This window comes from Oculina patagonica, chromosome 8, assembly GCF_052425735.1.
Source record: "Oculina patagonica isolate OP01 chromosome 8, crgOcupat, whole genome shotgun sequence".
Classification (NCBI taxonomy): Eukaryota; Metazoa; Cnidaria; class Anthozoa; order Scleractinia; family Oculinidae; genus Oculina; species Oculina patagonica.
In genome coordinates, this window is record NC_135765.1 from 9,562,970 (window position 1) to 9,590,853 (window position 27,884).

At 37.9% G+C, this 27,884-nt stretch overlaps 1 protein-coding gene across 2 annotated transcripts; it reads left to right on the forward strand.

The window, feature by feature from the left end:
* Positions 1-25,897, forward strand: LOC144662532 (A disintegrin and metalloproteinase with thrombospondin motifs 1-like). 2 transcript variants are annotated; one of them, XM_078523359.1, is made up of 28 exons: positions 1-113; positions 1,592-1,659; positions 2,294-2,319; positions 4,276-4,342; positions 5,648-5,976; positions 6,806-6,956; positions 7,835-8,013; positions 8,599-8,685; positions 9,255-9,388; positions 11,228-11,241; positions 11,419-11,524; positions 11,939-12,073; positions 12,380-12,536; positions 13,082-13,177; positions 13,422-13,561; positions 14,655-14,721; positions 14,834-14,918; positions 15,628-15,755; positions 16,996-17,116; positions 17,949-18,038; positions 18,619-18,776; positions 20,107-20,236; positions 20,855-20,963; positions 21,768-21,972; positions 22,819-22,978; positions 23,800-24,078; positions 24,612-24,919; positions 25,592-25,897. In XM_078523359.1, the coding sequence occupies exons 2-28, from the start codon at positions 1,599-1,601 to the stop codon at positions 25,601-25,603; spliced, it is 3,534 nt and encodes a 1,177-aa protein (XP_078379485.1). In that variant the 5' UTR covers positions 1-113; positions 1,592-1,598; the 3' UTR covers positions 25,604-25,897. The 2 variants fall into 2 exon arrangements, with proteins under 2 accessions (XP_078379485.1, XP_078379486.1); XM_078523360.1 differs by lacking the exon at positions 1-113 and adding an exon at positions 489-512.
* Positions 25,898-27,884: the final 1,987 nt, after the last annotated feature.

Consider the following 27,884-nt stretch of genomic DNA (forward strand, 5'->3'; position numbering starts at 1 on the left):
TCTTGAACGATTCAACGCAAGGTTTGAGCAGAATAACTATAGCTGTTGACGCAGTCAAACTGCAAGAAAAAAAAAGGATCCACCAATTTTAGTTCCCAACCTAGCTTACGGCGGTGGGTATTTGTTATTGTAATTTTATTTGTTTTGGACTTGATTTTCTGGCTTTTCAAGGCGTCTTTGACGGACAACTCAGAAGCAATATAACTCAACAGTATCAATTTCAAGACCATTGTAACTGTAAGCCTCGAATTAACATTGATAAGTCTCGCCTCAATTCAGCTTTTTTCTTCAAAACCAGAAATTCAAATTAATGCTTATGAAACATCAAACGTTAATTTTATGGCCGAACCACGGCTCTTGTGATGATAAGAGCAACATACAAATTGCCGGCGGATACGGAGCTCTTTTTCGATTTTTTTCTTATTTACTTAACCTTCTAAAACCGCTACCTTTAACAAGCAAGTGCGTATCTGTTTGCATCCAGAGCAGGATAACCTAGTGGATAAAATACTGTAAGTTATACTTCGTGACATTTAAAACGCTACCGTATTGAACACAGTCACTGAATATGTCCAATTAATTCTTGTTTTACATGCGTTTCAGCTTGGTAAGTGTTCCTTACAATTGCTCAAAAAGAGGGTCAGTAAAAACCGCCAGTTGACTGGCTGTTTTTAACATTATTATCATAACATTCAAATCATCATTATTTTATGCCGTAGGTTTATAAGAAACTCATTTTTGCCGCATGCTGTTTATTGCCAGTATGAAATTTAAAAGGAGGTGTAGTTTTAATTTGCATTGATGCGTATCTTTGGAGTAAATATGAAATTTTACCTCTGCTTTTATAGTTCATTTTTTGGTCATTTAAACGTTTTTAAACCGTTAGGCCTTGTTTTGCGTTTCGTTGTACGTTTTTTTATGCAACCGCCTGTTTGTTTTGTATGCATCTTTGGTCATTAAACCTGATTTGTACTGAGTTAGATTTTTTATTAAAAGCGCTAGAAGCATTTTAAACAAATTGAAAAAAGAGAGTTGCCGCTGTAAAATAAAACAGTTATGGCGAAAAAAGGAGAAGTTAGTACTAAGTTGCAACTAATTTAAAAAAAACAAATTTTATTACTTTGTAAGATATTTCTCTTGGTAAATCCAGATATATAGGAATAAGATTTAAAGAAGACTTAAATACATCAAGGAAACATTGATGTGAAAACTTTATTTTGTTTCGCAAAAAGGTGTCCCTGGTGTGGGAACAGAGAAACATATGTTGCGAAAGTACATGTAACATGTTTCTGAAACATTAGAAACATGTACTTTTGGTTCTCGAATACGCAGATGTCCTTGAAACATCTTCTGAAATCTTCGGCAATGTTCTGAAATAGTCGGAACGTTTTTGTGGCAAATTTTCTGCTTCCACAACCAATTTTGGGTAAGCTCGCAACCGGGCGAACATTGGAGGAAATAATGTTTCTGCCACCACGTTTTTTACTTTTTCGTTTGCGAGGCCTTCATGTAGCAAAACAAATCCACAGATGGAAAAGCTTAGTCGCAAGTCATTAATTTGTTTTTTGTTTGTTTGCTTTTTCTTTATTAGAGGCAAGATGAGCCTACCACCTTCAGTGATGTGTATACTTCTTTATTTATCATCGCTTATTCATAACGGTAAGTGTAAAAACAGAACGTTAGTTTTAGCCAGCGCATTTTCGTGCCAATTTCGTAGTGATTTGAGGGCGTTTCCACGCCAAATCGACAGGTTTAGTCGGGCTGGCCAGAGTCGCTGTGTTATGTTAAATGGCAATGGACTTGGTTCTTACGGTGCATGCTCTACACCAAGTGTATCTTACAGCTCAAAAGCCATCAATCTTGTCTAGTCTTTTCAGGCGCTTTTCAGAATGAGTCAGAATTGGCCGGCCGGTCCTGTGGTTTTGAATGTGAAATGGGCCTTTTCCACGAGATTTTTTGACAAATCTACCACAGAAGTGTATAATATTTATGCATTGACCAATTTTACAAGAAAAATCTGACTAACAACGGAATTCTGTTCTCGACTATACCGATTTGCCTGGCCAGTTCTGACTAATGGAAGCGCCCTTAGTTTGTAACCCATCTAAACTATTTTAAATGTCCCCGGTTTTAAATGTCAAGGTACCCTTAAGAAATTAACGGAACTAAAGTCGGTAAAAGTCCGCATGGCGTTTAATGCAAGTGTTAATTTTTTGCAAGTTGCTCTTTCGAAAAAAAGTTTCTCTTTCGATAATCTTCATTTCTTCTTTCCATTTCTATTTTTATTATTTAGGTGAAAACCGTGTCATCAATGGAAAGGTAAGGTGTCAGTTTGTTTACTTTGCAATAACGTCAAGTTAAATGGGTCTACTAACTTACAAACAATCAAGCAAACAAGCAGCGTGTCAAGAAAAGCGGCTCAACTGGTGATTACTTTAGGAAATTTTGACCTTATTTTGTCAATTGTTAACAATGGCGGCAAGAGCTCCATGTTACCCTAAAAGGGATTGCAAATCCACGATAAGTTAAATGTAGTTAATCCCCCGTACATTAGAATCTTGGGGCTGAATGCCGGCATCTTGACGTTGTAAGCTGCTTGCAAGTCGAGATAGGGTTGGAAAAACTGTAAAAGAGACATTTATTTGGTTGGTAGTTGTGCTTATTGTCTTAAATATACCGATATGTACAGTAAAAGGGGGCAGAGGGTGGAACCATGACGAGAGCGCTCACCCCCCCCCCCCCCCCACTTTAATATGTGGCCGACTCGAAACCTGGAACAGGCGTCATCTGTAGGTTAATTGAGTTTGTTGGTTGTTCTCGTCCTTGCTCCGAGGGTTTGTCTCCGGGTTGTCCAATTTCCCTCCCTTCAAAAAAAAACAACATTTCAGATTCCAAATTCATCGATGCACACAAATTTTCTAACAAGCTCCTAAGAGCTCTTTCATGTTACGTGGATTAATAAACTACATTTACATTTTTTAAATGCACGTGTGCAAATATTCGTAGTGCCGATACGGGTGATATAAAATCCTTTAAATTCAGTTTATGAACATGTATGGTGTTATGACACTGAATAAATTGAATGTGTTCTTTCGTCTTTTGAAAAATTTGACTGTGACACAAAGTCATTTAACTGAAAGCTTTTGTTTTAATACTCATTGTTGTATCTGAAGAAAGTTTGAGTCCCATTCAATTCGTTAGCCTTCTACGTTCTGGGCCAAACTTTTTTGCTTACGATTTGTAATATTTTGACCTAAATTAAATTAGGCCTGTGAAACTATATTGAAACGAAGTCAATTTGATCCGAGTATAGTTGACTGAATAAAGACGACAGATAAATAGTATTTTTTCATTTCTTTTTGACAAGCATGCTAATAGATGCACGGTAAGATCTAGCTGATTTCCATTAGTCCTTTCAGACAAGCCTTTGAGCGCTGTTTATAAAAATGATACATCCACAACATTTATTTATGTTATCTCCAGAATCGTACGTGTCACTCGCAACAAAATTATCAGACATCGAATAGTTGCGTAAACGTAACGTAAGTACGAAATGAGAAATTTATGGACACCCCATAAAAAGATTAAATCTATCAGATAACATTAATTTACTACTCCTGAAACAGAAGATATACATAATTTTAGCGAAGTAAGGATGACTAAAAGATTGCACGTCTTGTCTTGACCAATTAAGCCCATTTCTTTAAAGCAGCTTTGTCACGGACAACGCATCTTGAAAAAATGGGTCATTTTTTTTTCAAGTTCGTCATTCGTAATCGGTCGTAATCTTTGTCAGTCGAAACCATTCTTGGTTATTTTCGCGTTTTTATTACTCCTTTGTTGTTATTTTACCTTAGAAAACTATTCGGCTTTGAGGCTTCCTTCAATTAGAAAGTTATCAGAAAATGTCTTAATGTAACATTGCTTCTTTTAGTTAGTTCTTTTAGTCCGTCTCATCTAAATCTTCCCCAGTCTTCTCTAATCACCACCTTTCCATTTGTTATAATTAACTTGTGGATTTTTACTTGCAAACTATATTAAGGTCAGTATTTATTTTGAGGACGATTTTAGTAACCGCGATAAATAATATTATAATAATATTGTTATATTCAGACTTCAAGACTAACGGCTACAGACAGTAATGTTAACTATCCTCTAAGTATTGATATATGAGATTATATGTCGGAGGAAATTGACACTGATTGGTATCACTGTTCTATTCGTTCCGTACTATTTTGAGAGGTCTCTAACACTTCCTTCCTTTCGTCCTTGCAGCCACTTCATCATCTAATGACGAAAGAGGAAATGAAACAATTTTTTGGAGAAGAGCATCTGTCTAGTGGTATGATTATCATCTTATCACATTTTGTATTGATACTCTGTGTTGAGAAGTATATTTAGAAATAAGTCAAAAAAGCACACGAAGGACGTCAGGCATCCTATGGCCCTTTTATGCGATTTTTTGCCGATTTTTTTTTTTACTTTTTTTCTACAGCTGGGTCATTTTTAGAACATCCAATTTGAAAGAATTTTCATTAAAAATATCCAACGCCCTCGGCGACGTGGAAAACATATGCATTAAAATAAATTTTGGCAACCATTTTTCCTTTTTTGATGTGTTGTGTCTAATGTCAGGGAATGGGGGTTTGTATCAATACCGCCGCCACTACCCCTGTGCGCGTGCTGATCACGTGGTTCTTATTCGAAAGACGGGTTATTGCAGGTTATTGTTATATTCATGGGGTAAATTTGAGTTTTAATAAGGGAAACGTAAACCCTTCCGAAAAGAAGGTTAAATGGGAATTAACAGCGACCGTTAGCCACCGTAAGTTTCTTGAAGTAAGGACTCTCTTGACTTTCGATTTAGCAGGCGAGCTTTTAAAATCACCTCTTACGGAGGATCCCTGCTTTCGGGTGGCTTAAACTTGTCCTTACCCTCCCGGCTGCTAACAGTGATAGCACGCATATGTCACATACGTCGGTCGATCCATCTTTTAAGATGAAGTTAAATAATTTTTGAGTTAACCTTCTTGAAGGAATCAGTTTCTTGTTTTACACATACAGAAAAGGAATTAAAATTGCATCAGAACAAAGTAATATTCCCTTTTCAAAAAGATCGGATCAATTTGGCACAGCGTACTGTATCGGTTATTCCCATCGTCCTTATAAAACTTTAAATAACAGTTGAGATCGTTTGTCGACGGTTTTATTCTACTTTGGCTGCTACTTTCGTGGGGCGTTACTTTCAGATTTTTCCAGCGAAGATATAAAATAATCCCTCAACAACCTTCACACTGCAATAATTAAGACTTGACCATAGATTATGGTTTAATCGTGGTGTCTACACCTAATTGAAGAAACGTTCACCCTGTGAGAAGCACAAATCATGAACGATCCGACCGAATGTGATTCTGGGTAGTTATCATTGGTAAGCTTAGTAATATTCCTTTTATTGATATTGATTATTAATTTGAGAGCCTTAGGAGCATGATTTATGGAACCTGTCTTATTATCATCTTTATTCTGTCACAGACAAAGATAAATTTTTCCGATTTCCCAGTAAACATTTAGGTTGCATCGTTCATGACTTATGCCTCTTATATGTTAACGATTCTTCAATCGGATATATCTGTTTATTTTTTGTCAGTTCCTGAATACGATGTCGCGTTACCGTTTGAGGCAAACGAAGAGGGCAATTTTGTGACATATTCACTCAACCGCAAATCAAAACGAAGTCTTGCTGAGGATGAAAACGACAACGCAACGCCATACCGTTACATAATCAACGTCTTGGGAGAAAAACTGGATCTTCGCGTTAAACGAAACACGAAATTCATGGCTCCTGGTCTGCAGCTGGAGACACGTGACACAGAAGGCCGACGAATTACAAAACCAGTATCCAGAAAGTCGTTCGTAACTGGAAAAGTAGCATCGGATCCATATTCTATGGTGGCACTGAGTGTCACTGACGGACTGGTAAGATCCAGTTAAATTTACAATCTTTTTCATATGAACGTCTAATTTTTGGCCGAGGGTGAACGTTCTTGATTTTTTTCAAAGATTTTCGCCTAAAATGTTATTATTTTATTAAATTTTGAAAAAAATTCATTCAGTTATCGATCTTTACATGTTCACATAACTGATGGGTGATGACAATGTTGGTAACGGGTTGGATATAAATAAAAATTGATTCATTTAGTACATATCTTTGTCACTCACAACTAATAGAAAATAATAAAATTCGTTTTTAACCAAATTTTAGCCTTCAACACGTTCTTAGGGTGTTCTTTAATTTTGGCCTTTTCACGGCCTCGACGTTCTTATATTTAAAAAGGTTCTTATCAGTGACAAAAAAAACGAGTGTAACCCTACTATTAATTACCTACCAGTTGTTTTGATCGGAAAGGAATTCCCTAACGCTGTTTTATAAACCAATAAAAAGTACGGGAGAGCATGCGAGTCAAGTTTACTAATTTTTCACCTTTTTTAATCCATTACAACGCATGGATCAGCTTCACTTCGCAAGATATCCTGGAGACCGTTCGAGACAATACTCGATCCAATACTTAGAAGATATTCGATCAGTAATGGAGCAATCTGATTGGCTAATTTTAGTTATTAGCCCTCTGACTACCTTAGTCGTGTTATACAATAATAATTAATAATGATTTATTGACCTTGCGTGCACTCGCGAGGGCCTGCCATCAATCAGTAGAAGGTACCTCCTTGCTCAGTCAGATTGCGAGTTTCCCATTGGTTAGCCAATGAGTTATGCTAACACATGGCTGATGTTATTGTTTTACAGCACGGTATAGTGAAACGATCACGTGACACTCTCCTGATCCATCCTCTACCCACACGACTTGCTCGGCATTTTGAAAGCAAGGAAGGGGCAACGCCACATTTGGTTTATAGAAGATCACCACAGGAAGGCATGCAGTGTCACACAATACCAGGTGAGAGGGCGCCCATATTAATTTTATGATAAATTCGAGTTAGGAAATCCTTCACAGCCTTACAACGATATGAGTCTTCGAGCCTTTCAAGAAGCTACGGGGTTTGTGTTTTTTTTGGTTTTTTCTTCAATTCGCACAAAAACTCAAAACAATAGGCTAATTAGACAAAAAATCTCCCGAGGGTTTACGATCAACCATATAGCCTGGGAACACCGATGACAAATTACGAACACATGACTGGAGAAGTTCGAGAAGGCCTACTAACCTCGAATTTCAATGGTTCTAATTAAAAAAGAAAACACTTTTTGGCATAGCTCCTTAGATATTACTCGCTTTAGATAGATAATTAATAATTAATTAGTTTTAGGCGGACGATAGTGTTAAACGCTCTCCTCTTACAAACTAATAATTTAACTCACCAACTGTCCAAGAAATCAATCAATCTGTTTTCAGTTGAAGTGCGAATAAGCCCTAGTGAAACTCTATTTTTGAATTCTTAAAAAGCTGTGTACTTATTAATTACATTCATGAACAGAGTAAATGACTGTTAAAACATATGTGGCAGGTTTCAATCTCGTCACCAGAGTGCACTTTTTTGGCCAGCACCAAAAAAAGCTGACTCTGTCCAAGTCCGATTTTTTTAGCATGTTTAGCCAATCAGTTTGTCAGTTAATCAGATTTGAGCAAAAACGACCGGAAATTCGTGAATCGCGGACTTTCAAATCGGACATGGCCAGAGTCCGCATTCTTGCTGCTGACCAGAAGGAAAGTGGGCTCTGGGAACGAGATTGGGTAGGTTTGTCATATATTGTCATGGTCGATTTGTTCATTTTTAACTCCTCATTTCTCTCTTTTTTCCTTTAACTAAACTAAATTAGGCAAAATCTCAGCAAAGAGAGATGTGAGTTCTTTAGAGTCAACAAATCAGCTACAAGCAGATGGCAACGACATTGGAATTACACATAAGTACTTGGAGGTTGCATTACTTGCGGATGAACAACTTGTTGCCAACCATGGAAACAAGACGGAGGAATTCCTTTTGCTTATAGGAAGTATTGTGAGTGTAGAAACCTTATAAAGATATCTAGAGTAAATGATATGGAAATGTGTAGCCATAGTTAATAGTGGGAAATGGTTAGGAAGCCCGGCAAACATCAAATGAGCAAACAAAGAGGCCAAGGTTTATGTTGGAAGCTCCACCACCCTTTCCATCTTTTGTTTTGTGCTTATACACTATGCATGAATTACGTAATCGCAATGTTTCTGTTGGCTAGTTGCATGAATACACAACGATTGTATTTTGTCAGGTTTTGTGCAGGGTCGACCCCCAAAATAGAAAAGGCAAAAACATACAATAGAGAACTTTGCCGGGCTTCTTAACCGACCGCCGATCCGGAGCCGGCGCCGGCCCGCGCCCCCAGCTAAGGATAAAACAAGTGTACAAATCTTAAACTGGAGATCATGCAAGAGGTAAAGCAAAACAATTCAAATATAACTGATAAGAAGCTCTAATTATTAATGGAAGAACTTCCAAGTCATTCAAATCTCACACGTTTGATATGCCCAAAAAAAATCAACAGTTTTAGGTTGTTTGTAAATAATATATATGTACCAACTTTTCTCTTTTAATTATATTCCACAGACAGACAGAATTTTCCAAGACGCAACAATCGGAAGCGTAAAGATCAATTACGTAATAACTCGTCTTGTCCTTGTTACAAATGAAGAGGTAATACTGTTGAATAATCTGAGCTTCACCTTACAACAAATTACTAAAACGAGGTTGTGATCAAATAAAAAATTTTTTTTACAGATTTTTACTTGATTATTTATGGCAGGCTTGCCATCGCTTATTAATAAATTATACCCCATTCCAAATTTAACCCTTAGGACGTACAAGCTAATCCATATCCCCGCCGTGCTACGGGGGAGGGGGGAGGTAACAGAGACACAGCTAAATCATTTAATTTCTGCGAGGGATGAATAGACAGGTATTGAAAATCATAGCATCACAGAGTAAATCCCTTTTCAAAATTGCAAAAAAAAACTCCAGAGGGGTGGCATCATTTCCTCTCACCTCCCCCACCCTTGTACTTCGGACGGTTAAGCCCATAGGCTCCACTCCACTAGACCCTTCCTTTTTATTTGTAACCAAGCAAAGACAATCAAAACCCATACTCGGGTAAGAGATCCAAGATGTCGTAAAGGTCTTAAAACGGCTTGTTATTACATCTAGTTTGTATTTTATTTTGACCCATCAATGATGGCAAGATTTACTTTGTTTGTTGTTACATACAGCTTGGCGTTGATCCTGCCAATTCAAGTATCAGCCACGGTACTGTGATCCAGAAAGTAGCTGCATGGGCTCGTAATAATAACAGAGATAACGAATCTGATCCATTGCAATTCGACGTAGCTGTTCTAATTCGCAGGTTAGTCACAATATTCAAATAGCAAATACTGTAAGGCCGACTATTTAAACTTACTCCAACTTGGAGGTAAATAGATGTTTACACGGAACTTTCCAACAACGACAGGAATAGGACCCCGTGGAAAAAATCCCTGGCGTATACTAAAGACCGCCCTGACACTTTGGTAATGAGGCCAATGCGTATGCAGGCGTATTTTAGCGAGCGAACACATTTTGATCTGGCGAGCGCCATCTTGGATTCGAACTCGCGAGAGGCTTGCAGAGAAAGGAAAAAGCAACGAAAAGGGAATAGGAGTGAAGCTGAATGAAGCGGCCTCGTTACCTCGTCTCCTCTATTATTCAGGGCATCAAAAACACCCGCATAACAGGCTAATGTGTAGACTTTCAATAAAGTCCTTCGTCTTGTTTATTATGGCGCGCCGGGTTAGTTGTGTTAAGTTTACTTTGAGCCAAAATCGGCAGGTAAAAAGGAAAAAGCAACGAAAAGGGAATAGGAGTGAAGCTGAATGAAGCGGCCTCGTTACCTCGTCTCCTCTATTATTCAGGGCATCAAAAACACCCGCATAACAGGCTAATGTGTTAGTTGTGTTAAGTTTACTTTGAGCCAAAATCGGCAGGTAGTTCGGTTTTCAACCAACCATGGCTTGTCGATGGTTATGTTAACTACATGGGTGAGCCGATATCCGGCTTCCGTAGACGGACGCAGTGTAACATATGTGGATATTTAACAACTATTCCACGAGCGCGCGTTGGATATGAGATGGTAGATAGCCAACGAGGTGCGTAGCGCTGAGTTGGCTATAACGATCTCATATCCAACAAGCGCGAGTGGAATAATTGTTTTATTAAAAACGCTCAAATAATTGCAATATTTGAACTCCCTGTTTTCGTTGACGCGTATCAGCTGGCACATTTGTGGTCAATGGTATTTGAGCTCATATACCATTGCGTGTTAACCAATCAAAACGCAGGAGTTGCAATATACCATTGCCAGTTTTTAGTAATGGTTAAGATACTAGTAAGAATGCGGCTATTCTAAAGGCCGTTGACTCGTACTGTTTATAGCTGATTCAAAAAATGTCATACGGATTCCAAATAAAGCTTAAAAGCGTATGTGAGAATGTCATACAGTGTTACGGGTAGCGGTACCTTACGATCACTACCCACAATACCTATCGGCTTTTTCGTCTACAATTCTACGTATAATCGTATCTATAACAAAATTCTCGTTTTTGATTGGTTCTGCGCGCGCCTATTTGTCGCGTAATCGGCGCGCGATCACGTGGGTGTCCAATTACAGGTATCCAATTTGAGCAACTTCAAATTGGATACCTGTAATTGGACACCTACGCCATCCGCGCGTCAATCATGCGCATTTGAATGGGTTTTTTCTTGCTGTTTTCTAACTTTTTGTGCAACCAACTGAATTTACCTTTGACTTTTTCTCACAGAAAAGGTTCCTAAAGACTTTCTAACCTCGAATTTTGTTATTGACACGATTAATTAGTAATTGGACCTCGTGTCGTACAATTCAGAGAGTAATCGTGCTCGTAATTTCAAATCGGCCTCGCGTTGCGTGCTCGGCCGATTTCGAAATGACTCGCCCGATTACTCCCTGAATTGTACTCCACTCAGTCCAATTACTATTACTTATACGCTTCTGTGGGACAACCCTCCTCGAAATAGCTTAATGGCAATATATGCTCGTAAGAAAGGAGCTATATTTCCTGATGCGCATGAAAACTCCTTATTATGATTTACAAACTAAAAACTTACTAGTCGAATAGTGCGAAAACAATATCAGACTAATAAATTATTATTTTCCTTTTTATCTTTAAAGCGGAAAAACTGGAGGTAAGCTAGAACATTTTTCTAATCCTTATTATCTAAAATTTATGAGCCTATTTATAATGTATTAATTTTTATGATAAATTAATAACAACAAAATTGTTTCCTGCCATACAGAAAACTTAGAACATCTAACAACTAAAGTTTTTTTTTTGATTTCCGTACTTTTTTGTGCAATGTTAGCCTTAGCAGTATTTGGTGGAATTTGCCACAGTGATGATATAGTCAGCGTGGTTGGAGAAAACGGTCTGCAGACTGCTTATACTATTGCACACGAAACAGCGCACAAGTGAGTAAGCAATGCTTTTTTGTTAAATAGTTTAGTCACTCTTGGCAGAAATGTTGTATGTAAGTATATACGATAACAAGGAGAGGTGGAGGCTGGATATTGCTGGGCCGTGATCGTAATCAGAATGAACCAATGTGAGAGCCTACACATTGCACGTTCATGGTTGCTTGAAGTTAGGAGGAAAAAAATGCCGTTGGAGTAAAACGTAGAGGCGGACGGTTTAGAAAGAAGTGATGATGATGACGATGGCGATGACGATGACAATTAAAATGACGATGAAAATGACGATGATGATGATGATGATGATTCTGATGATATTGATGATGATGATGATGATGATCATTCATGTAGGTACACAACTATCATTATCCAGTACTAATTTCGATTATTAATTTTTTTGTTTCCTTTTCACAGCCTCGGTGTAGGTCATGATTCCGAAGGAAACAATTGCAACAATTCTGTCAATCTTATGTCATCGGTCCTTCAAGGGGGTCCTGGGTCCGTGGAATGGTCTACGTGCAGCAAGGCGAAAATTCAGAACTTTCTTATGTAAGTTCTTTTTCACCACAATATACACCACAGCATAAATTCATATTTTTTCACTGAGAAAATCATTTAAAAACATAGTAAACTAAGTTTAAATTTTTTTTTACTCCTTTTATTCACCGCGTGTTTTCACCGAAGTGGAGGTAAATAGTACTTTGCTTATCACCTCCGAGTTAATCAATCAGCGCTCGCAAAAAGCACTATTCACTTATGTAGTATATACTAATTGTATTTGTACAAGCGAAAACGTTTCAAAATCTATCCAGATTGGTGCCACGCGTTTAATCTTCTTTTTATTATCCGTTTAAGGGGCATTGACTCACTATGTCTGGATGACGCTCCTTCCACAACCCGCCCCAAGCCTCCCGCCTCATTCTACACCAAGCTTCCAGGTGAACTAGCTGACGCGGACATGCAATGCCAACACCAGTATGGACCTGAATACAGAAGGTGTCCTCAAAAAGAGGTAGGACTGGAGACTAGTTTAAAGAAACCTAGAAATATATTCACACAGCTTTGATGATATTTTTATGACGGAATGGAAAAGAAGTGAAATAGGAAAAAGTGGGAAGTTTTCTTTTAGTTAGTTGAATTTCATTTTAATTTGTGTTCAATAAATTATGCACACACGTATCACATCTTGTATAAAAATATTGGATTTGTAGCCAGGCAAAGTTAGAAATGGATTAAAAAGAATTGACACTGACCAAAAAAACATGTTTAGACGTTTTGGTTACTGCTGTAACCTTCTTCAGCTTAACGTAAAAAGATTAAAAAAATCAACGGCGTCCTTGGTGTCACATGAAAGAAAAAATACATACACCATTTCTAGATCACTGTGTTTTTGGGTACATAATTCATGTGTGAACGCTATAAGTGCTCCGTGTCATTAACCAAATTTAATTTTCTTGCTTTCGAACGTAAAATGCACCGAGCTAGTAATAACCACTTATAGTGAGTAAACGTTCTAAAAGTATTTAAGAAAATCAGCATGACAATTTTTTCTTATAGAGTGATTGTGGGTCTCTTTACTGCACATCAGATGGCTACACGTGTTTGTCTCGTATCTCAAGGCCTCTTGATGGAACGGCATGCGGACTTCGTAGTGTAAGTCTTAAAATTAAACCTCGATGTGATTAATATTGCGTTTCTTTTTTATCAGAAATTTTATTTCAATTTTGGGCTTGTGAAGCTAAGCGTCTTATATTTTAGACGATTTGAGTCCAGAGTTTAGCCAAGTGTGTGGACACCAAGCCCTATGCAATTACCAATCAGAGCACGAGGCAAACATATTTAGCCAGTTTCTAATGAGATTCGTATTTCTTTCTTTCTATTTACTTTTTATTTGAAGTGGTGCATTAAAGGTTACTGCGTAGATAACGGCTCGCCCATGATCAATGGTGGTTGGAGCGTGTGGTCTGACTTCACCGCGTGTACACGATCATGCGAGGGAGGAGTTCGTTACCGAGAAAGAACATGCACCAACCCACCGTAAGTAAAATACTAACAAGAAGTGCCCTATTAACTAGCTCAGGCTATAAAATGAGGATGGGTAGCAGTGAATATATATATATATATATATATATATATATATATATATATATATATATATATATATATATATATAAAAAAAAAAAAAAATATATATACTGTTTGGGAGGAGTGATGATGATCAGGTCTGGACACAACAGCAGTTCCTTGTCTGCTTTACACAGTCAAGGTGAGATCGGAAAAGAGGGAGGCATACTAAGGAAACCATGCACGGTTTTTTTTCCAAATGCCTTACACCTCCGCTGTCAGGCTTTTTTTTGTGTTATTTCTTTACTCTTGAAAAGTTATAACTTACTTTAATTTCCGCATGATAAGATTTATATATTAAACGTTTACCTAATATTGTTATTGACGATTGACGATTGTTTGTTGACCTGAACTGTCCGATTAAGAAATAAATATATATAATTAAACAAATCAGTGAGGGAACAAAGAAACGAACCAACCAACCAACGAGCGAGCGAGCGAAAGAGTGAGTAAAGGAAAGAAAAAACGAACGAACGATTAAAAGAAAGAACAAATGAACGAACGAACGAACGAACGAACGAACGAACGAACGAACGAACGAACGAACGAAAGAACGTTTCCCATGGGCGCGCGAGAGTATTAGCTCGCGATCGAGTAGATTCGCCGCCATGTTGGATGACACTTCTACTCCATAGGACGCGTTTTCTCCTATCATCCTCAATCCTCTCCCGAGTACGAATCCAAGATGGCGCTCACCCGATCAAAATGCGTTCACTCGCTAAAATACTAACGAGCGAGCGAACGAACGAACCAACGAACGAACAAAACAAAGAACGAATGAACGAACAAACGAGCTAACGAGCTAACGGAAAAACGGACGTACAAACGGACGGACAAAGGAACGAACGAATGAACAAACGAATTGACCAGACTAGACAGGATGGATGGGCGGACGAATTAGTATTAAAAATTACACAAAGTAGTGCACAACTGTGTTCACCCGAGAGATTCGATACATATTAACCGCATGATGTTTATTTATTGTTTGTGTTTCTCTCTTTGCCAGACCTGAAAATGGCGGTGAAAACTGTGCTGGGCCATCAAAAGCTTACTGGGAAATATGTAACAGCCAGGTAAGAGAACCTAAATAACCAACGATTTCAGTGATTTATCTCTTTGGCAGTTGGCATGGGTTCTTTTATCTATAATTTGTTTATTGTTGTTCCTTTCTCTTCCCGTCTTCAGGTCATGTGTGATTTATCTGAACCATCTTTTCGTGATCAGCAATGCAAACAAATAAATTCCAACTACACCGCCTACTATCCTCCAAGTATGAAATGAAATATTTTTCTTTAAGCTTGAACAAATCATGAGTTAGTTAATGAAGCAGAAAAGTCCAGGTTAATTTAGCCGATGACAGTATCAACAATACCTATTATTCCTTAAGTATCTCCCCTCTTTAAATCCTCTTTAAGTTTGTAAGGAGACTGCAAAACTATGTGGCTTTCTTACACCATATCGCTCATCTGGGCTTTTAAGCCGTTTCTTCACAGCTTATCTCTACATAGTTTTTACAAACCCCTTCGGATATAAACTCTCCTAGCTATAAGCCCGTCTGAAACCCCCACCGAAGTAAAAAAAAAAACCTAGGGCTTATACCAAGCACTTTACGGTACATTAAACAGGTATCCGTAAAGAGGCACTTGAATACATCATGCTATATGATAAGTAAACGAACAAGTATTCTTGTCGCAAGGTCTGAAAAAATTCTCTCTGAGACGGGGCTATGATCTTCCCGCCATTTTTGACCATCTGTTGTCACGTGATTAAACAATTTGCATTCACGAGACAACGTGAGCTAATTTTAATCGCTGATGAAGACTGTGCGATACAGTCGAAAGCTTCGCTTATAAATTTTTCAGACCTTGCGACAAAAATACTTGTTCGTTTATTTATACACCAAGGTCAAGAATGAGCGTACATAGTCATATATGATAAGTGTTTTCTTGTTGTTGTTTTTTTTTTTTTTCTGTCTTAAGATAAAAATCCTTGTAAACTAGCCTGTCGACTTGGCGGTCAATATCAGTTCTATGGATACGTTATCGATGGGACCCGGTGCACTTCAGATCGTTATGTATATGATGTCTGCATACAGGGACAATGCCAGGTAGTATTTAATGAGACTTCCGTAACGGTCGTTATTACCATATATATCAAAATATTGTTGTTTTTGATCGACTCTTAACGAAAAATATTTTTTCTTCATTTCTGAAGTGGCCGATTAGTTCGGCTTGAATTGATACGTGATTGTTCGGCAGCACATAATTTGATTCAAAGACGAAGGTTTAATGCAGTTTAAATAAGAAATGGTCGATGCTTAGCGAGCGTTCATTGAGTTTTGGATTTACGCGAGAATTTCTACCAGAGAGCATCGAGAACACCTTTAGCTCGTGAAAATAGACGATATTTTATCTCTTTTTTTCTGCTGTTGTGGTGTAGATAAGAGTAAGAAATAGATTTTACCACATGAGTACTTTCCCAGCTTTCAGAGAGCATCAGAAATTAAAGCCGATAAACGCACACAAAAAACGAAATTGTTAGACAAATTTGAGAAAACTAAAAGTGTATGTTATTGATCTGACAAATAACCATGTTTTGTTATGGCGGAGACGAATGACTGTTTCAACGAGTAAAATTGTTTTACTTCTTTTTTTCTGAGCTAAAATTTGCTTTAATAAATACAAGACGTCGCGAAAGGTAGCTCTGTCTTTGTTTAGTTTTTAATCAACTCCCAGTGTTAGAAAGTATTGGGCGAGTTTATTATTTGTTAGAACGGATTAGAACGGCAAAAACTTTGAATACTTTCAAAAATAAGATACGTAAATGTGTCACGTTAGCTTACTGCTCGATCATGGCTGCAGTTGCTGTTCCCTCTGCACATCATCATTAGAGAATCTTATAATTTTATCTTTTTAGCGATTACCATCTTCAATTCCTATGCTATTAGACCAGTTTTTATTAGATTAGTAGATAAGTATTATTAGGATTTACATAGTTTTAAATATTTTTTTAGTTACCTTTTAGAATGTATTCATTTTGTGTCCCCAAATTAGTATAAGTTTTTCCCGAGCTAAGTGGTTATTTGACACGTTAATAAAGTTTCTATAAAGTTTTTATCTATATTTGTTGCAAATGACACCGTCAGGTCACTTGCAATGCGCACGAGTAAAGTAATATAATCGTAGTTGTTTTCTGAAGTGACGTGGTGCCTCTGAGCCAATCAAAAATGGCTGTATTATAAACATATAAATCCGAGATAAAGACGTTTATGTCATTTTAGAAATAGTACGGAAACCTTATAGCAACTTCCTTAATTTTGTGTCAGCGCTCGTATTTTCCTATTCTAGGCCGTTGGTTGTGATCACATGCTCAATTCTGGAAAATTAAAGGATAGATGTGGAGTTTGCAATGGAAATGGAGATTCGTGTACTTTTGTGCAATCCAGCTACACAGAGGACTATACTGTCGGTAAGATTTATATTAATGTAAAAATAAGTCTAAAAGCTTATAGGTCGCTTACAAAGTTAGCGGTAAACTGCTGTTTTCGTAGCATGAAACGATTTAGAGTATTTCTGCTCCCCCTGGATGGAATGCTACGGCCATCACAGAGGTAACCCAGCATTTGGTACTTATTTGCAAATGGTTAGACATTCTAGTCTTCTCGGAAAAGGACGATAAACCGTAGGTCCCGTCTCTTGTATCTTCATTCTTATAACAGGGGACGTTAAAGAACCCACACACTATTCGAAAAGAGTAGGGCACGAAGCTCCCGGTGTTGTGGTCTGGTGTACAGCGCATTTGAACATATACACATGAAAAATGCGCTATATAAAATCATTATCATTATCATTATCATTATTTAAACTATGAGTGGGGAGAGGTTCAGTAAGAGCACGGTGTGTTGGCTCGGTTAAGATTTAATCCATTCCACAGAAAGTGGGGCCAATAGCACTCTGAAAATCGGCCAAAATCGATGTCGTGGAAAACGGTCAGCATTACATCCATACTAAAGCGTAACTAAAAAGAAAAAAAAATGTCTAAAAAATTGACATCAAATGTTGCATATTTTCGAAAATATGAAAAACTTTTATTATTTTCACTTAATTTTCCTTAACTGAAAGTGTTGATTTGACCTTACACGGGAGAGTGGCTCCTCAATGAAACATAGAAGTTCGACTATTTTTTTACGTTAGTCACTTACGAATGAGCGATGGTAACGGAACTTGTAGGCGGACAACACAATGCTCCCAGCCAAAGCATAAATTAATAACATTTTTTATGTGATTTTTTTTTTATTTAGATTGGGGTCATGACACCATTGTTGTTCTACCTGCGAATACTTCCAATGCTGTATTCCAGCAAAGAAATGTGATTCAGTATAATATTATTGGTAAGAAGTTCATGGACACCTTTAGTGCTGGAACCTTTAGTGTCGTTAAAATTTCAATAAGAAAAATTTAGCATGTTTGCCTTCCCGTTTAAGGCAAACAGTTCCGACATTTACTATCACTGAGTTTTCCGTGAACCTGTTTTTTTTTTTCAAGGATTTATTTAATAACTCGAGGAAAAAGAACTGAATGTAGAGTTGACGGCAATCGGACGTTTGCCGGTTGCCATTGAACCATATGCATATTTATCTCTTTATTGTCTAAACTTAAAATCTGTGGAAATGATTAAGGAGTCTGGAAAGCAAAGGAAGATTGGAATTGTCAGCACTTTTGTGGCTTAAATTCCTCGTGAACTACCATTTGACTTATAAGACCCCAATGCTTTACCTGTTATCAGAAAAAAAAATAGCTCGTTCCATGTGGAGCAAAAAGGCCAAGTATTGACGTCATTAAATCCAAAATGGCGGCACGCAGGACACAAAATGACAGATGTTGGTATTCACACCTGAATATTAAACTATTCAAGAACAACTTACTGTATTTGAAATTCTTGTTTTGACTTTTGTTTTCTTTTTTCCCTAGGTGTTCAAGATGAGAATGGTAAATATTTGATTCCAATGCCAACTTGGTCAAGCAAGGTCATCTACAATGCCGGCACAAAAATATCCTACAGCAATGACTACGAATCTCCTGACCACCTAGAAATTGATGGGCCCACCAACATGACTCTTAAAATAGTGGTAAGTGATTCTATATTGTTACGGATGTAACACCCTCTTCAAGATTATTAGATATGCATAATGTTGTTAATCAATCCAAGGAACTAATTTGTAAAAGAAAAATTCGGAAAAGTTGCATACTGAATGAAGACATTAGTCCCCAAACGCCTTGCTTTTATAAAAGCATGCGTTGACTGATAGATTGTTTTCATCACCATATATTAAGATGACAACAACTCAACTCATTAAGTTCCCAAAACGTTGCCTCGCTATGAGGTTGTGGGTATTTAACTAATACCAATCACCGATTTGACTTGCAGCTGGTATTGTTGCATATTGTTGGGTTATTTTGCGTTGTATCATATACTATTTTGATTCATTTGGTTTAACTTCCCACTGACAACTTTTGGTCAAGATATGGCTGATCTATTAGGAAACACGAACTGAATCAATAGTTTTTTAACGAGCTCCATGCCGCGATTAAATGGTGACTCAGCCAGTAGAATATAGACTTACCTATCACTAGCGACAAAAGACCTTGGGCCCTATCAAATACTTATAAAATAATTGTTTTCATATTCCGACTGATATTTCACCAAACTGCGTCTTAAAACCGCTATCACGTTCCTTGTCCCTAAACAATGTTGTAGAATTCAGTAAAAACCCGCATAAAAGAACAAATGGATTAAGAACACTCAGGCTGATATTTGGTCAAAAAAGTACCAATTTGGCTGCCAGTTAGATTGTTGGACCAAAATGCCTTGATTAATGTACTTAAGGCTAGTTCCACTCATTAATTAATTAAAATGTTATGCGTGTACATTGATTTCATCTGTTGGTAGTCTATGTAGTATTTGATGTAAGGAAAAAAATTTAAGAACACCGGTCCTTAAGAACATTTTCAGGCTGATTTTGCAGAAAACACCAGATTTATAAAAACAAAATCAGCACACATTATCCTAGGAAAGAAAGGGCGAAAGGGGGCTGGGATTTTAGACAACAACTGTGTTCCAAGACTGTTGGGAATAACAGACACTTGGATTGTTTCTTTTATCATCTCCTTTTGTTTGTGACTTTTATAATTTTTTAACAGTTTTAGTGAGGTTTTCTCTTCATATTTTCTCTCCTCCAGCTTTAACGTCGTCTAATCTCAAACTCCACAAAACATAATCTATACACTTTTATGAAAAAGAGATTTAATCCTTGATCAACTTTTAATTCTGAATTAGTCTCATTCCGACTTTCCCACAACCCGGCCCAGGAGAAAAAAAAACAATAGGGATCAGATTTGAATTTCAAAGAGAGGAGGGTTTTTTTTTCTGATTTTAGTACCTCATTTCTTGTTCTCTAGTATGTACACTTGCCGGGGCAGCAGAACGTCGGAGTTGACTATCATTATTACAGACAACTTGCGTCGAACGAGCCTCCGGAACCTTCAAATTGTCACTGGATTACCAGCAGTTGGTCTGACTGTTCAACAGGTCTGTAAACCTTCAGTCTTTGGTTTTGCTATTACTTTTGAATTTTTCATTATTGCGATTTTCAGTGAAATGCGAAGTCTGGAATTCAAAATCTAACTAACGATTGCGTTTTTTGCTGCCGTCAATCATAATTATGACGACAGCCAACGAACCATGAAAAACAGAAACAGACAAAATGGATCAAGATCTACCAATCACAACTGACAGACTTGGCCTGTTGACCCGAATGAAGTGAACTTCTGTTTCCCGAGAGGTCCGCTAAGATGATTGACGGCAGCAAAAAGCGTAAACCGTTGGTTAAGAAGAGAATTTCAGACTTCGCATTTCACTGAAACCGCAATAACATAATGCAATGATTTGATATTTTAAGTATAAAATCATTGATTGGTTTTTAAGTAACGTTTCTAGGAAGGTTGTTGAACTGCCGCAAACTAATCGGCCCTTGCTCTTGCAGTCTCAAACACTCTTGTATGTTGACTGAGAGTGCCAATGACCTGGTTGCCTTGAATATACATTATTTTAAGGGGCTCGTACTATTATCTGAATCTCCTTCGTTTATTTGTTCGTTCATTAATGTCCTAGTATTCATCATGTATTATGTTTTTTTCTGTTGAACAGGTCAGCAGACACGCGAGGTACGTTGTGTAAGGTCTGATGATTTGTCCCCTGCTAGTGCTGACTGTTGTGGTGAAAATTTCAAGCCAAACGCTACAAGCCTTTGCTTTGGGTAAGTCGAAAAAGTGAATGAAATGAGAAACAGTAACTTCTGTTCTCTGAATTAGACTAATAATAGAATATGTTTAAATTTTCTTCAAAGCTTGCCTGTTTAAAGTATATCAATGTTATCAATCCCTTATTCGATGGTTTAACATATAATATGAGCGGAAATTTTTCTCATTGCTCGTATTTTTTCTCGCCCCTACTTTGCTCGGAAAAATGCTACGCAACTCGCAAAATATCCGCGCGTATTATTTGTAAAACTATCGAATAAGGTCTATAAATTGTTTGGCGTAAAATTTAATTGAATGGAGAAACCTAGTGTGGATTCTACTGATTCATTGAAGGTGGAATACTGACTAATTTTTGTTGACAGATCTATTTCTTTCTTTCTTTCTTTCTTTCTTTCTTTCTTTATTATATTTATTGTTATTCTTGGTTTCTTATATACCTGATTGAAGAAACGTTGATCCGTGAAAAGCCTAAACGATAAAGGATGCGACCCAAATGTTTACTGGGAAATCCGAAAAAGTAATCGTCATCTGTGACAGAATGAACATTATCATAAGATAGGTTGCATAAATCATGCTCTTAAAGCTCTCAAAGAAAATATTGCCTTGATTATAAATAACTGGGATATTACTAAGCTTAACAATGCTGTCTACCCATAATTCCATTCGGCTTTATCCTTCATAGTTTGAGCTTTTCATGGGTCAACGTTTCTTCAATCAGGTGTATATCACTTCTATTATATTTGTTAATTAACGTTGTTTCATCTTAACTTTTCCTTCTGCACGAACATTGGACATAAAAGATGGCACGCATCTGGTTGGCAGTCTTGTACAAAGACGTGTGGAAAAGGAAGCCAATCGCGGTCCGTTGTTTGTCGTGCAAAGATAAACGATACTCATTACCAGATCGAATCAGATTCAGTTTGTGACTCGACACCAAAACCAGAGGAACTACGCTACTGCAATGAGATCAAATGCCCTGCTTACCGGACATCACATTTGTCTCGGGTATGGGTCCTAACAGAAATTATTATGTAGCTGAATTTTTCCCAACAGCGCGCGCTCTCATTGGCTACTTCCAGGTCACATACAGTCTAAATAATAAAACTGTTTCCCGCAAAAAAGTCGGAGCGGGCAACATCGCAAAATTATGACGCCAGAGGGTAACAGTGCACTGTTACCCGCGAATGTTGATCGAAGTAAGCCGTCTTTCTGATGGTTTCGTTGTCTTATATAGCAAATCACTTGATGACTAATCCCTTAAGAGACCAGTTAATTGTGTTCCCTCGTCTCAATGTTAAAATTCTCGGGAAACAAATAAAACTGTTTCCCTTATTCGGGATGATTGAGCGTTTAAAAGTATTTTATGGATGTGGTATTTCTAACGGACCAGAGTCAGGTCGTTTGAAAGTCGATTAACGCGAATTGAAGATTATAAGATAATCAAGACTGTGAATTCTCTTGTATTAAAAGTTGTTTCACTGCTAGTGTTTAGTAGCTAGAGCTTGAGGAAATTCAAAAACTTAATGGCCAAAAGCAGAAACTGAGAACCTCTTTGAAAAGTTACAAAACTGAATCAAAATTATGTTAATCCTGCATTAGCAGAATATTTTTTAAAAAACGTTCCCATTATACCCTACGTTCAATTCAAGATGGCTGTTTACATTTATTATGATTTGTTTAGGCAATCGCTTTCGTTTTGGAGTGAAGTAATACTTTGCTGTTTGCATTAGTATTAAGCTATGGTTAGGTTATCTCACCGTTTTATGCTATGTAAACACCTACACTTGAGTGGCTCTAATTATCTCCACTTTGCGAGTCATTATTAAAATTATTTCTCAATTTATTACACAGTGTTCTACGGTTTGCCTTCCTGGAGAGCGGACTAACTACACCACATGTTCAAGAACAAACAAACTGGGAGAAACTGAAGAAGTCTCGGATATACAATGTGGGCATGAACCCAAGCCTCCATCAATTACTGAACCGTGCAATGATGATAACCCTTGTAAAGGTACGAAACCAGGGAGAAGGGGGAGGGGGGGGGGGGGAGGGGGTAACTAAATGATACCCCTTTCACATACATACAGTTGAAAATCACTTTTCTAAACTTTGCAACTGTTTTTTAAAATACGTCAATTAATCAAACGTTTGATATGTCTCTTTCGAAATATTTTGAAAAGTCCGTGTAGATAACTAAATAAAGTCATTTCCTACTCTTTCCTATACACCCATTCGTGAAATCCCTACACTTTTATAGGTCTCCAGTCTGAAGAAAGGTAACCATTAGGGGGGAGGGGGGGGGGGTCTCCCGGTATAGTCCACTATAGTAAGCACCTCCGTAAAGATGGGTTCGTAAGCTGCGTGCAATTCTTACAACAAAAAACTAACGCCAAGTTTCATTTAAGGAGATCCTGCATGTTGAATATGTAATGAAATGATCATTTACATGTCAATACGAACGCTGTACCGAGCGAAAGAGTAGAAATCTTAGAGCCGGAGTAACAAGAGACAAGGAAATCACGTTTTATTAACATTACAACACTGTGTAATTGTAACGAGGGGGGGTAAACATCATTTTTTTTTTATTTTTTCCTAGTGTTTTCAATCAATAAAACAATTTGAAACTATAAATAATCGCAATCAAGGAATTCATTTTTTATGACATTATAATTGACACTGAAGAGTGTTATTTCCATGGCCAGATGGAATACATCAACCCAATTTGGAAACAAATTGACCTAAAAAAAAAAGGTATGTACAACATATGTTGTACCAAAAAGAAATAATGGATGGCAAAAATTCCAATCTTTTTCTTCTCGTGAATATTTCCAGAACACGTGATCGGCTGTTTCAAGACACCCGAAGGCTTGTTCTCTGAGACCCTCGGTGACTTCACACAAGAACCGGACCCGGACCAGGCTCTTATGCAGTGTGGTGAACTGGCACACGACCAAGGCTATCAGGTGTTTGCTCTTGGTTTTGGTGGATTGTGTCTATCAGGACCTGATTCCCAGGACAAATATTATCTGCACAAGTCGCCTTCCAAGAAAAACAAGGACAAGTGTTCAAATGGCATAGGAATAGGACTTCATAGTGTGGTTTATTCGTTCGGTAAGGACTGCAAATCTTCCTCTATTTAGATCTTCACACCATTTTGTTTCTCACCTGAAGCAGGATCTGACCCCATCTTCACCTTTAAAATGTTCTGCAGCGTGAAAAATATGCCTTCTATTGCTGCCTAATTTTCAACATTGATTGAGGGTAGGGCATTCGTGACTAACTGTCACGTTATATTTGTTGAATAGTGTCGCCAGAAGTTATAACCAGTAGTGTATGCGACAGTTTATCTTGAAAATAAAGATTTAAATTTAAGCCGTTAGCAAAAATGGGATATATGTAGGTTGCCAGTCAGTTAATTTTGCCATTGAATTGTTATCTTTAAGACGTCAGTTTAAATTTAGGCTACTTCCCATACAATGTTTTGCTCTCGTTTCCATTTCAAATATCCGTTTCCTAATAACGTTCTGCGAGTTATGCGTTAATTCGTTAATTGGGACGTTCAGATCAATCCAGTTACGTTCCCAGAAAACTCACTCCTCCTAGTTGCTAAAAAACGTTCACTTAAATTCATTTTCTCTTCACAGAGCCACTGCCTGAATTTGAGCCAGTTGGATGCTTTAAGGATAAGATGGATGATCGTGCCTTATCCGACAACTACGCAAATTTCCGAGCGTTTATCGATTGGTACAACATGGAAGCTACGGTACGCCAGTGTGCGCTGGTGGCCCGAGATAAAGGCTACGAGTACTTTTCTGTGCAGTTTTACGGAGAATGCTGGTCTTCCCTTGATGCTGAAAGTAACTATGACAGGCACGGAGTCCAGACAGATCCAGACAAGTGTTGGGAAAACGTTGGAGCATCAAGTACCAACTTTGTCTATAGATTCCGTCAAGTAAGTCACGTAACTATTGAATATGAGAAGTCAGGAGTGGACATATTAATATTAAAAGGGCTTGTTGCTGACTTTGGTTTATTGTCTTTAGACGTTTCGGCTAGTTCCAAATCCTTCATAAGTAGTAAAAGCGCTATTTGAAAAAAAACCTAGCGCGAGGCTCCTGCGATGCATTTGTAGGCTTTTGGGATTGTGATGTAATCGTTCCCGGCGTTTAAGTCTGACATAGGGTGCCAGGCTTCAAGAAAGAGTCGCTCATTCCTTTTTTAGGCTTTCGCGATTGTGATGTAATCGTTCCAGGCGTTTAGGGCTGACATAGAGTACCAGGCTTCAAAAGAGAGTCGCTCGCTGAAATTTGTCTCAAGTCCAACAACGATAACGTTTACAAAATCCATGTGGTGTTTTAATTAGTGGACATAAACAGCAACTTTAGAGTTATGGTCAAAACAGAACAATGCCTTTGTATGACTTGAGGCCAACTAACATTTGTATTTGAAATTTGTGGCAATACAATTTCGCTAGAGAGGTCTACGAGACGTAAGACGTCTACACACGTAGACATCGTCTAGGTTAGATTACTTACCAGGTTACACTCATAACAACACATTATCCCAGTCCTCTTCTAGGTTTGCGAACAAACTCGTTTAATACCATATTCTGCTTTCCTTGCAGGTGTTGGCCTGAGAAAAAACAATCCAGCACACAACTTACCAAAGACTACGACCCATCTTAATCAGATCGCCAATGAAACTGTAACAAAATTTAATTACAGGGATAGTCATTTTAAAATGGTGCCATTAAATGTAAGGGCAGAGTTGTAAGTAAGGGCTTCACACGTGATTTCCCGGATGTCAAGGCTGAGTTGAAGGCCGTGTAAACATCTTGCAAGGGAATTATTGACCGAATGATTACTGTAGTGGAGTTAAAACAATAAAACTTGTGCTGGTCAACTTGTTGATTAAGCAATATTAGTAGAAACTCACTCTTCTATTGGAAGTACGCAAATCGATTGGTCCTCCTTTTGTTTTCTCGCTGATAGATCAAAATCACGTGAGCGTGCTCTTTGAAGGGACAATTTTTCTTGATTTTTTTCTGCTTAAAAGTACCTGGGCACATAGGATTTGGCTGCAATACTGAATATTCACTGAGAGAAAACTCAGGCTCGTAGTCTAATTGTTAATTAACTTTAATCCGATTTTCTTGCAACCTCGACATACTCCCGCTAAAATCTTGCTTCTTATGGAATAGTTTTAATAGTAATATTGATATATCGCCCCTCTCCAACTATCAACCGATAGAAACCTCGAGTTAGCCGTCTAATTGTAGGCAGTTTCTAATTCTGGTATTGGTTCTTGTGACATGAGGATTCGCGAGTAAGTTGTTCATAAGTATTAGTGGAGGAATGGATTATGCCTTTCCACAGTTTTGATTGGCTTAGCGGCTATGATCAGCTTTATAATCCATCAATTAATCTTCGCGCTCGCAATTGGTCTAAAAACGTCAAGTGATGTAGCCAAAACTGGGGAATATCAGATGTTATTCCCCAAGTGATATTCACCAGTTTTCAAACTTTGCGATTTACGTTGCACGTTAAGTTTTCATCTCAAGTGAATTGTAAAATTGAATAGACTCTCAACAAACTAGCAACATTTTTGAACGTCGACGTTTAATAGTTTGAAGAAAAGGTCTCCCAAAATGAGTAGCCTTGCGTAAAATTAATTGAAATATAATAAACACAATAGCCTCCATTTGGCTTCAAAAATGTGCACTGATATTTGTCTTTGGACATTATCTGTTCCTTGAAGATTACAGTTTTCCTCGAGCTTCGCTCTCGGATAACTGTTCGCTTCTCGGAACAGGTTATGTCCGCGGACAAATGTCAGTGCATATTTTCGCGCCAAATGGAGATTATTGTTTATTTATACCTTTCCCGACAAACACGCTCGACAAAAATCGTCTTCCGTTTTGATTTATTCACTTTTTGTTCGTTGTTAACAAATCAATTGTTAAAATTTCACCTGTGCATGATATCTGAATTTTCTCGGCCGTGCCATATCCGCGTAATTTTTCAGTTCCAGACTTGGCATCGGCCGACCGCGAATTACAAATTTAAAACGGCCGCCAGAAAACAAAAGACGCGTTGATTCGTCCTCTAATTTCACGTGTGGACCCCCTGTGCAGGTATCAAGTTATTTTTCGTGCAGGACGTTTATCATATTTTAGTCTATACTAGTTCATGCTTTCCTCCTTTTCTCTTTTCTCTTCAGTTATTTCACGACTTCCCAGTTTCCCTATACTTGTGTGATACCTGTTGTGGGTTTACAGTCAACTGTCTCTAAGACGGACACCTTCAGGACCGGCGTCAACTGTCCGTCTTAGAGAGGTGTCTGCCTTATAGAGAGTCGATGTAACGTGAAACCATGTAATTTCTGAGATAACAAAGCTGAACGGGGCTATGCACAGTGAATCCGCATTCGCTTGTTGAAGCAGAAGTTGAGAACTTCTACAAATTGTTACACTCTAAGTAGAAACGACTGTTTTGGTGCCCAAACACTTTAGCAGAGAAGTAATCCGTTATATAGCGGATTTTTTTTGTAACTTTCCTTTATGTCGGTGCGAAGTTTCGAAGTATCATTCACTAAGTGTCCGTTGGTGGTTTCAAAGTGTCCGTTGTCCGTCCTAGAGAGGCGTTCGTCTTATAGGGAGTTTAGGTACAGTAAAACGACTGAAAAACTGCAGGGACCATCACCAGGTGTCGGTCTTATGAAGGTGTCCGTCTTATAGAGGTGTCTGATAAGAGAGGGTTGACTGTATGCAATTTTATGGATTTACTAAGCTTGTTATTACAGCTTAGTTATTAGTCTTAATGTTGCCACCCGGGGGAATACTCAGTATATTTTTGGGTGGGGTGTGCCGCTGAGACTCTAAAACCCTTACCCTATACCAGACCATGTTCAGTTGGTTT

Excerpts from the sequence above, each read along its gene's own strand:
- LOC144662532 (XM_078523359.1), top strand. The coding sequence starts at position 1,599 with ATGAGCCTACCACCTTCAGTGATGTGTATACTTCTTTATTTATCATCG. Across the intron at positions 5,977-6,805 it reads TGAGTGTCACTGACGGACTG|CACGGTATAGTGAAACGATC; the intron begins GTAAGATCCAGT and ends ATTGTTTTACAG. Across the intron at positions 20,964-21,767 it reads GCTACAAGCCTTTGCTTTGG|ATGGCACGCATCTGGTTGGC; the intron begins GTAAGTCGAAAA and ends TGGACATAAAAG.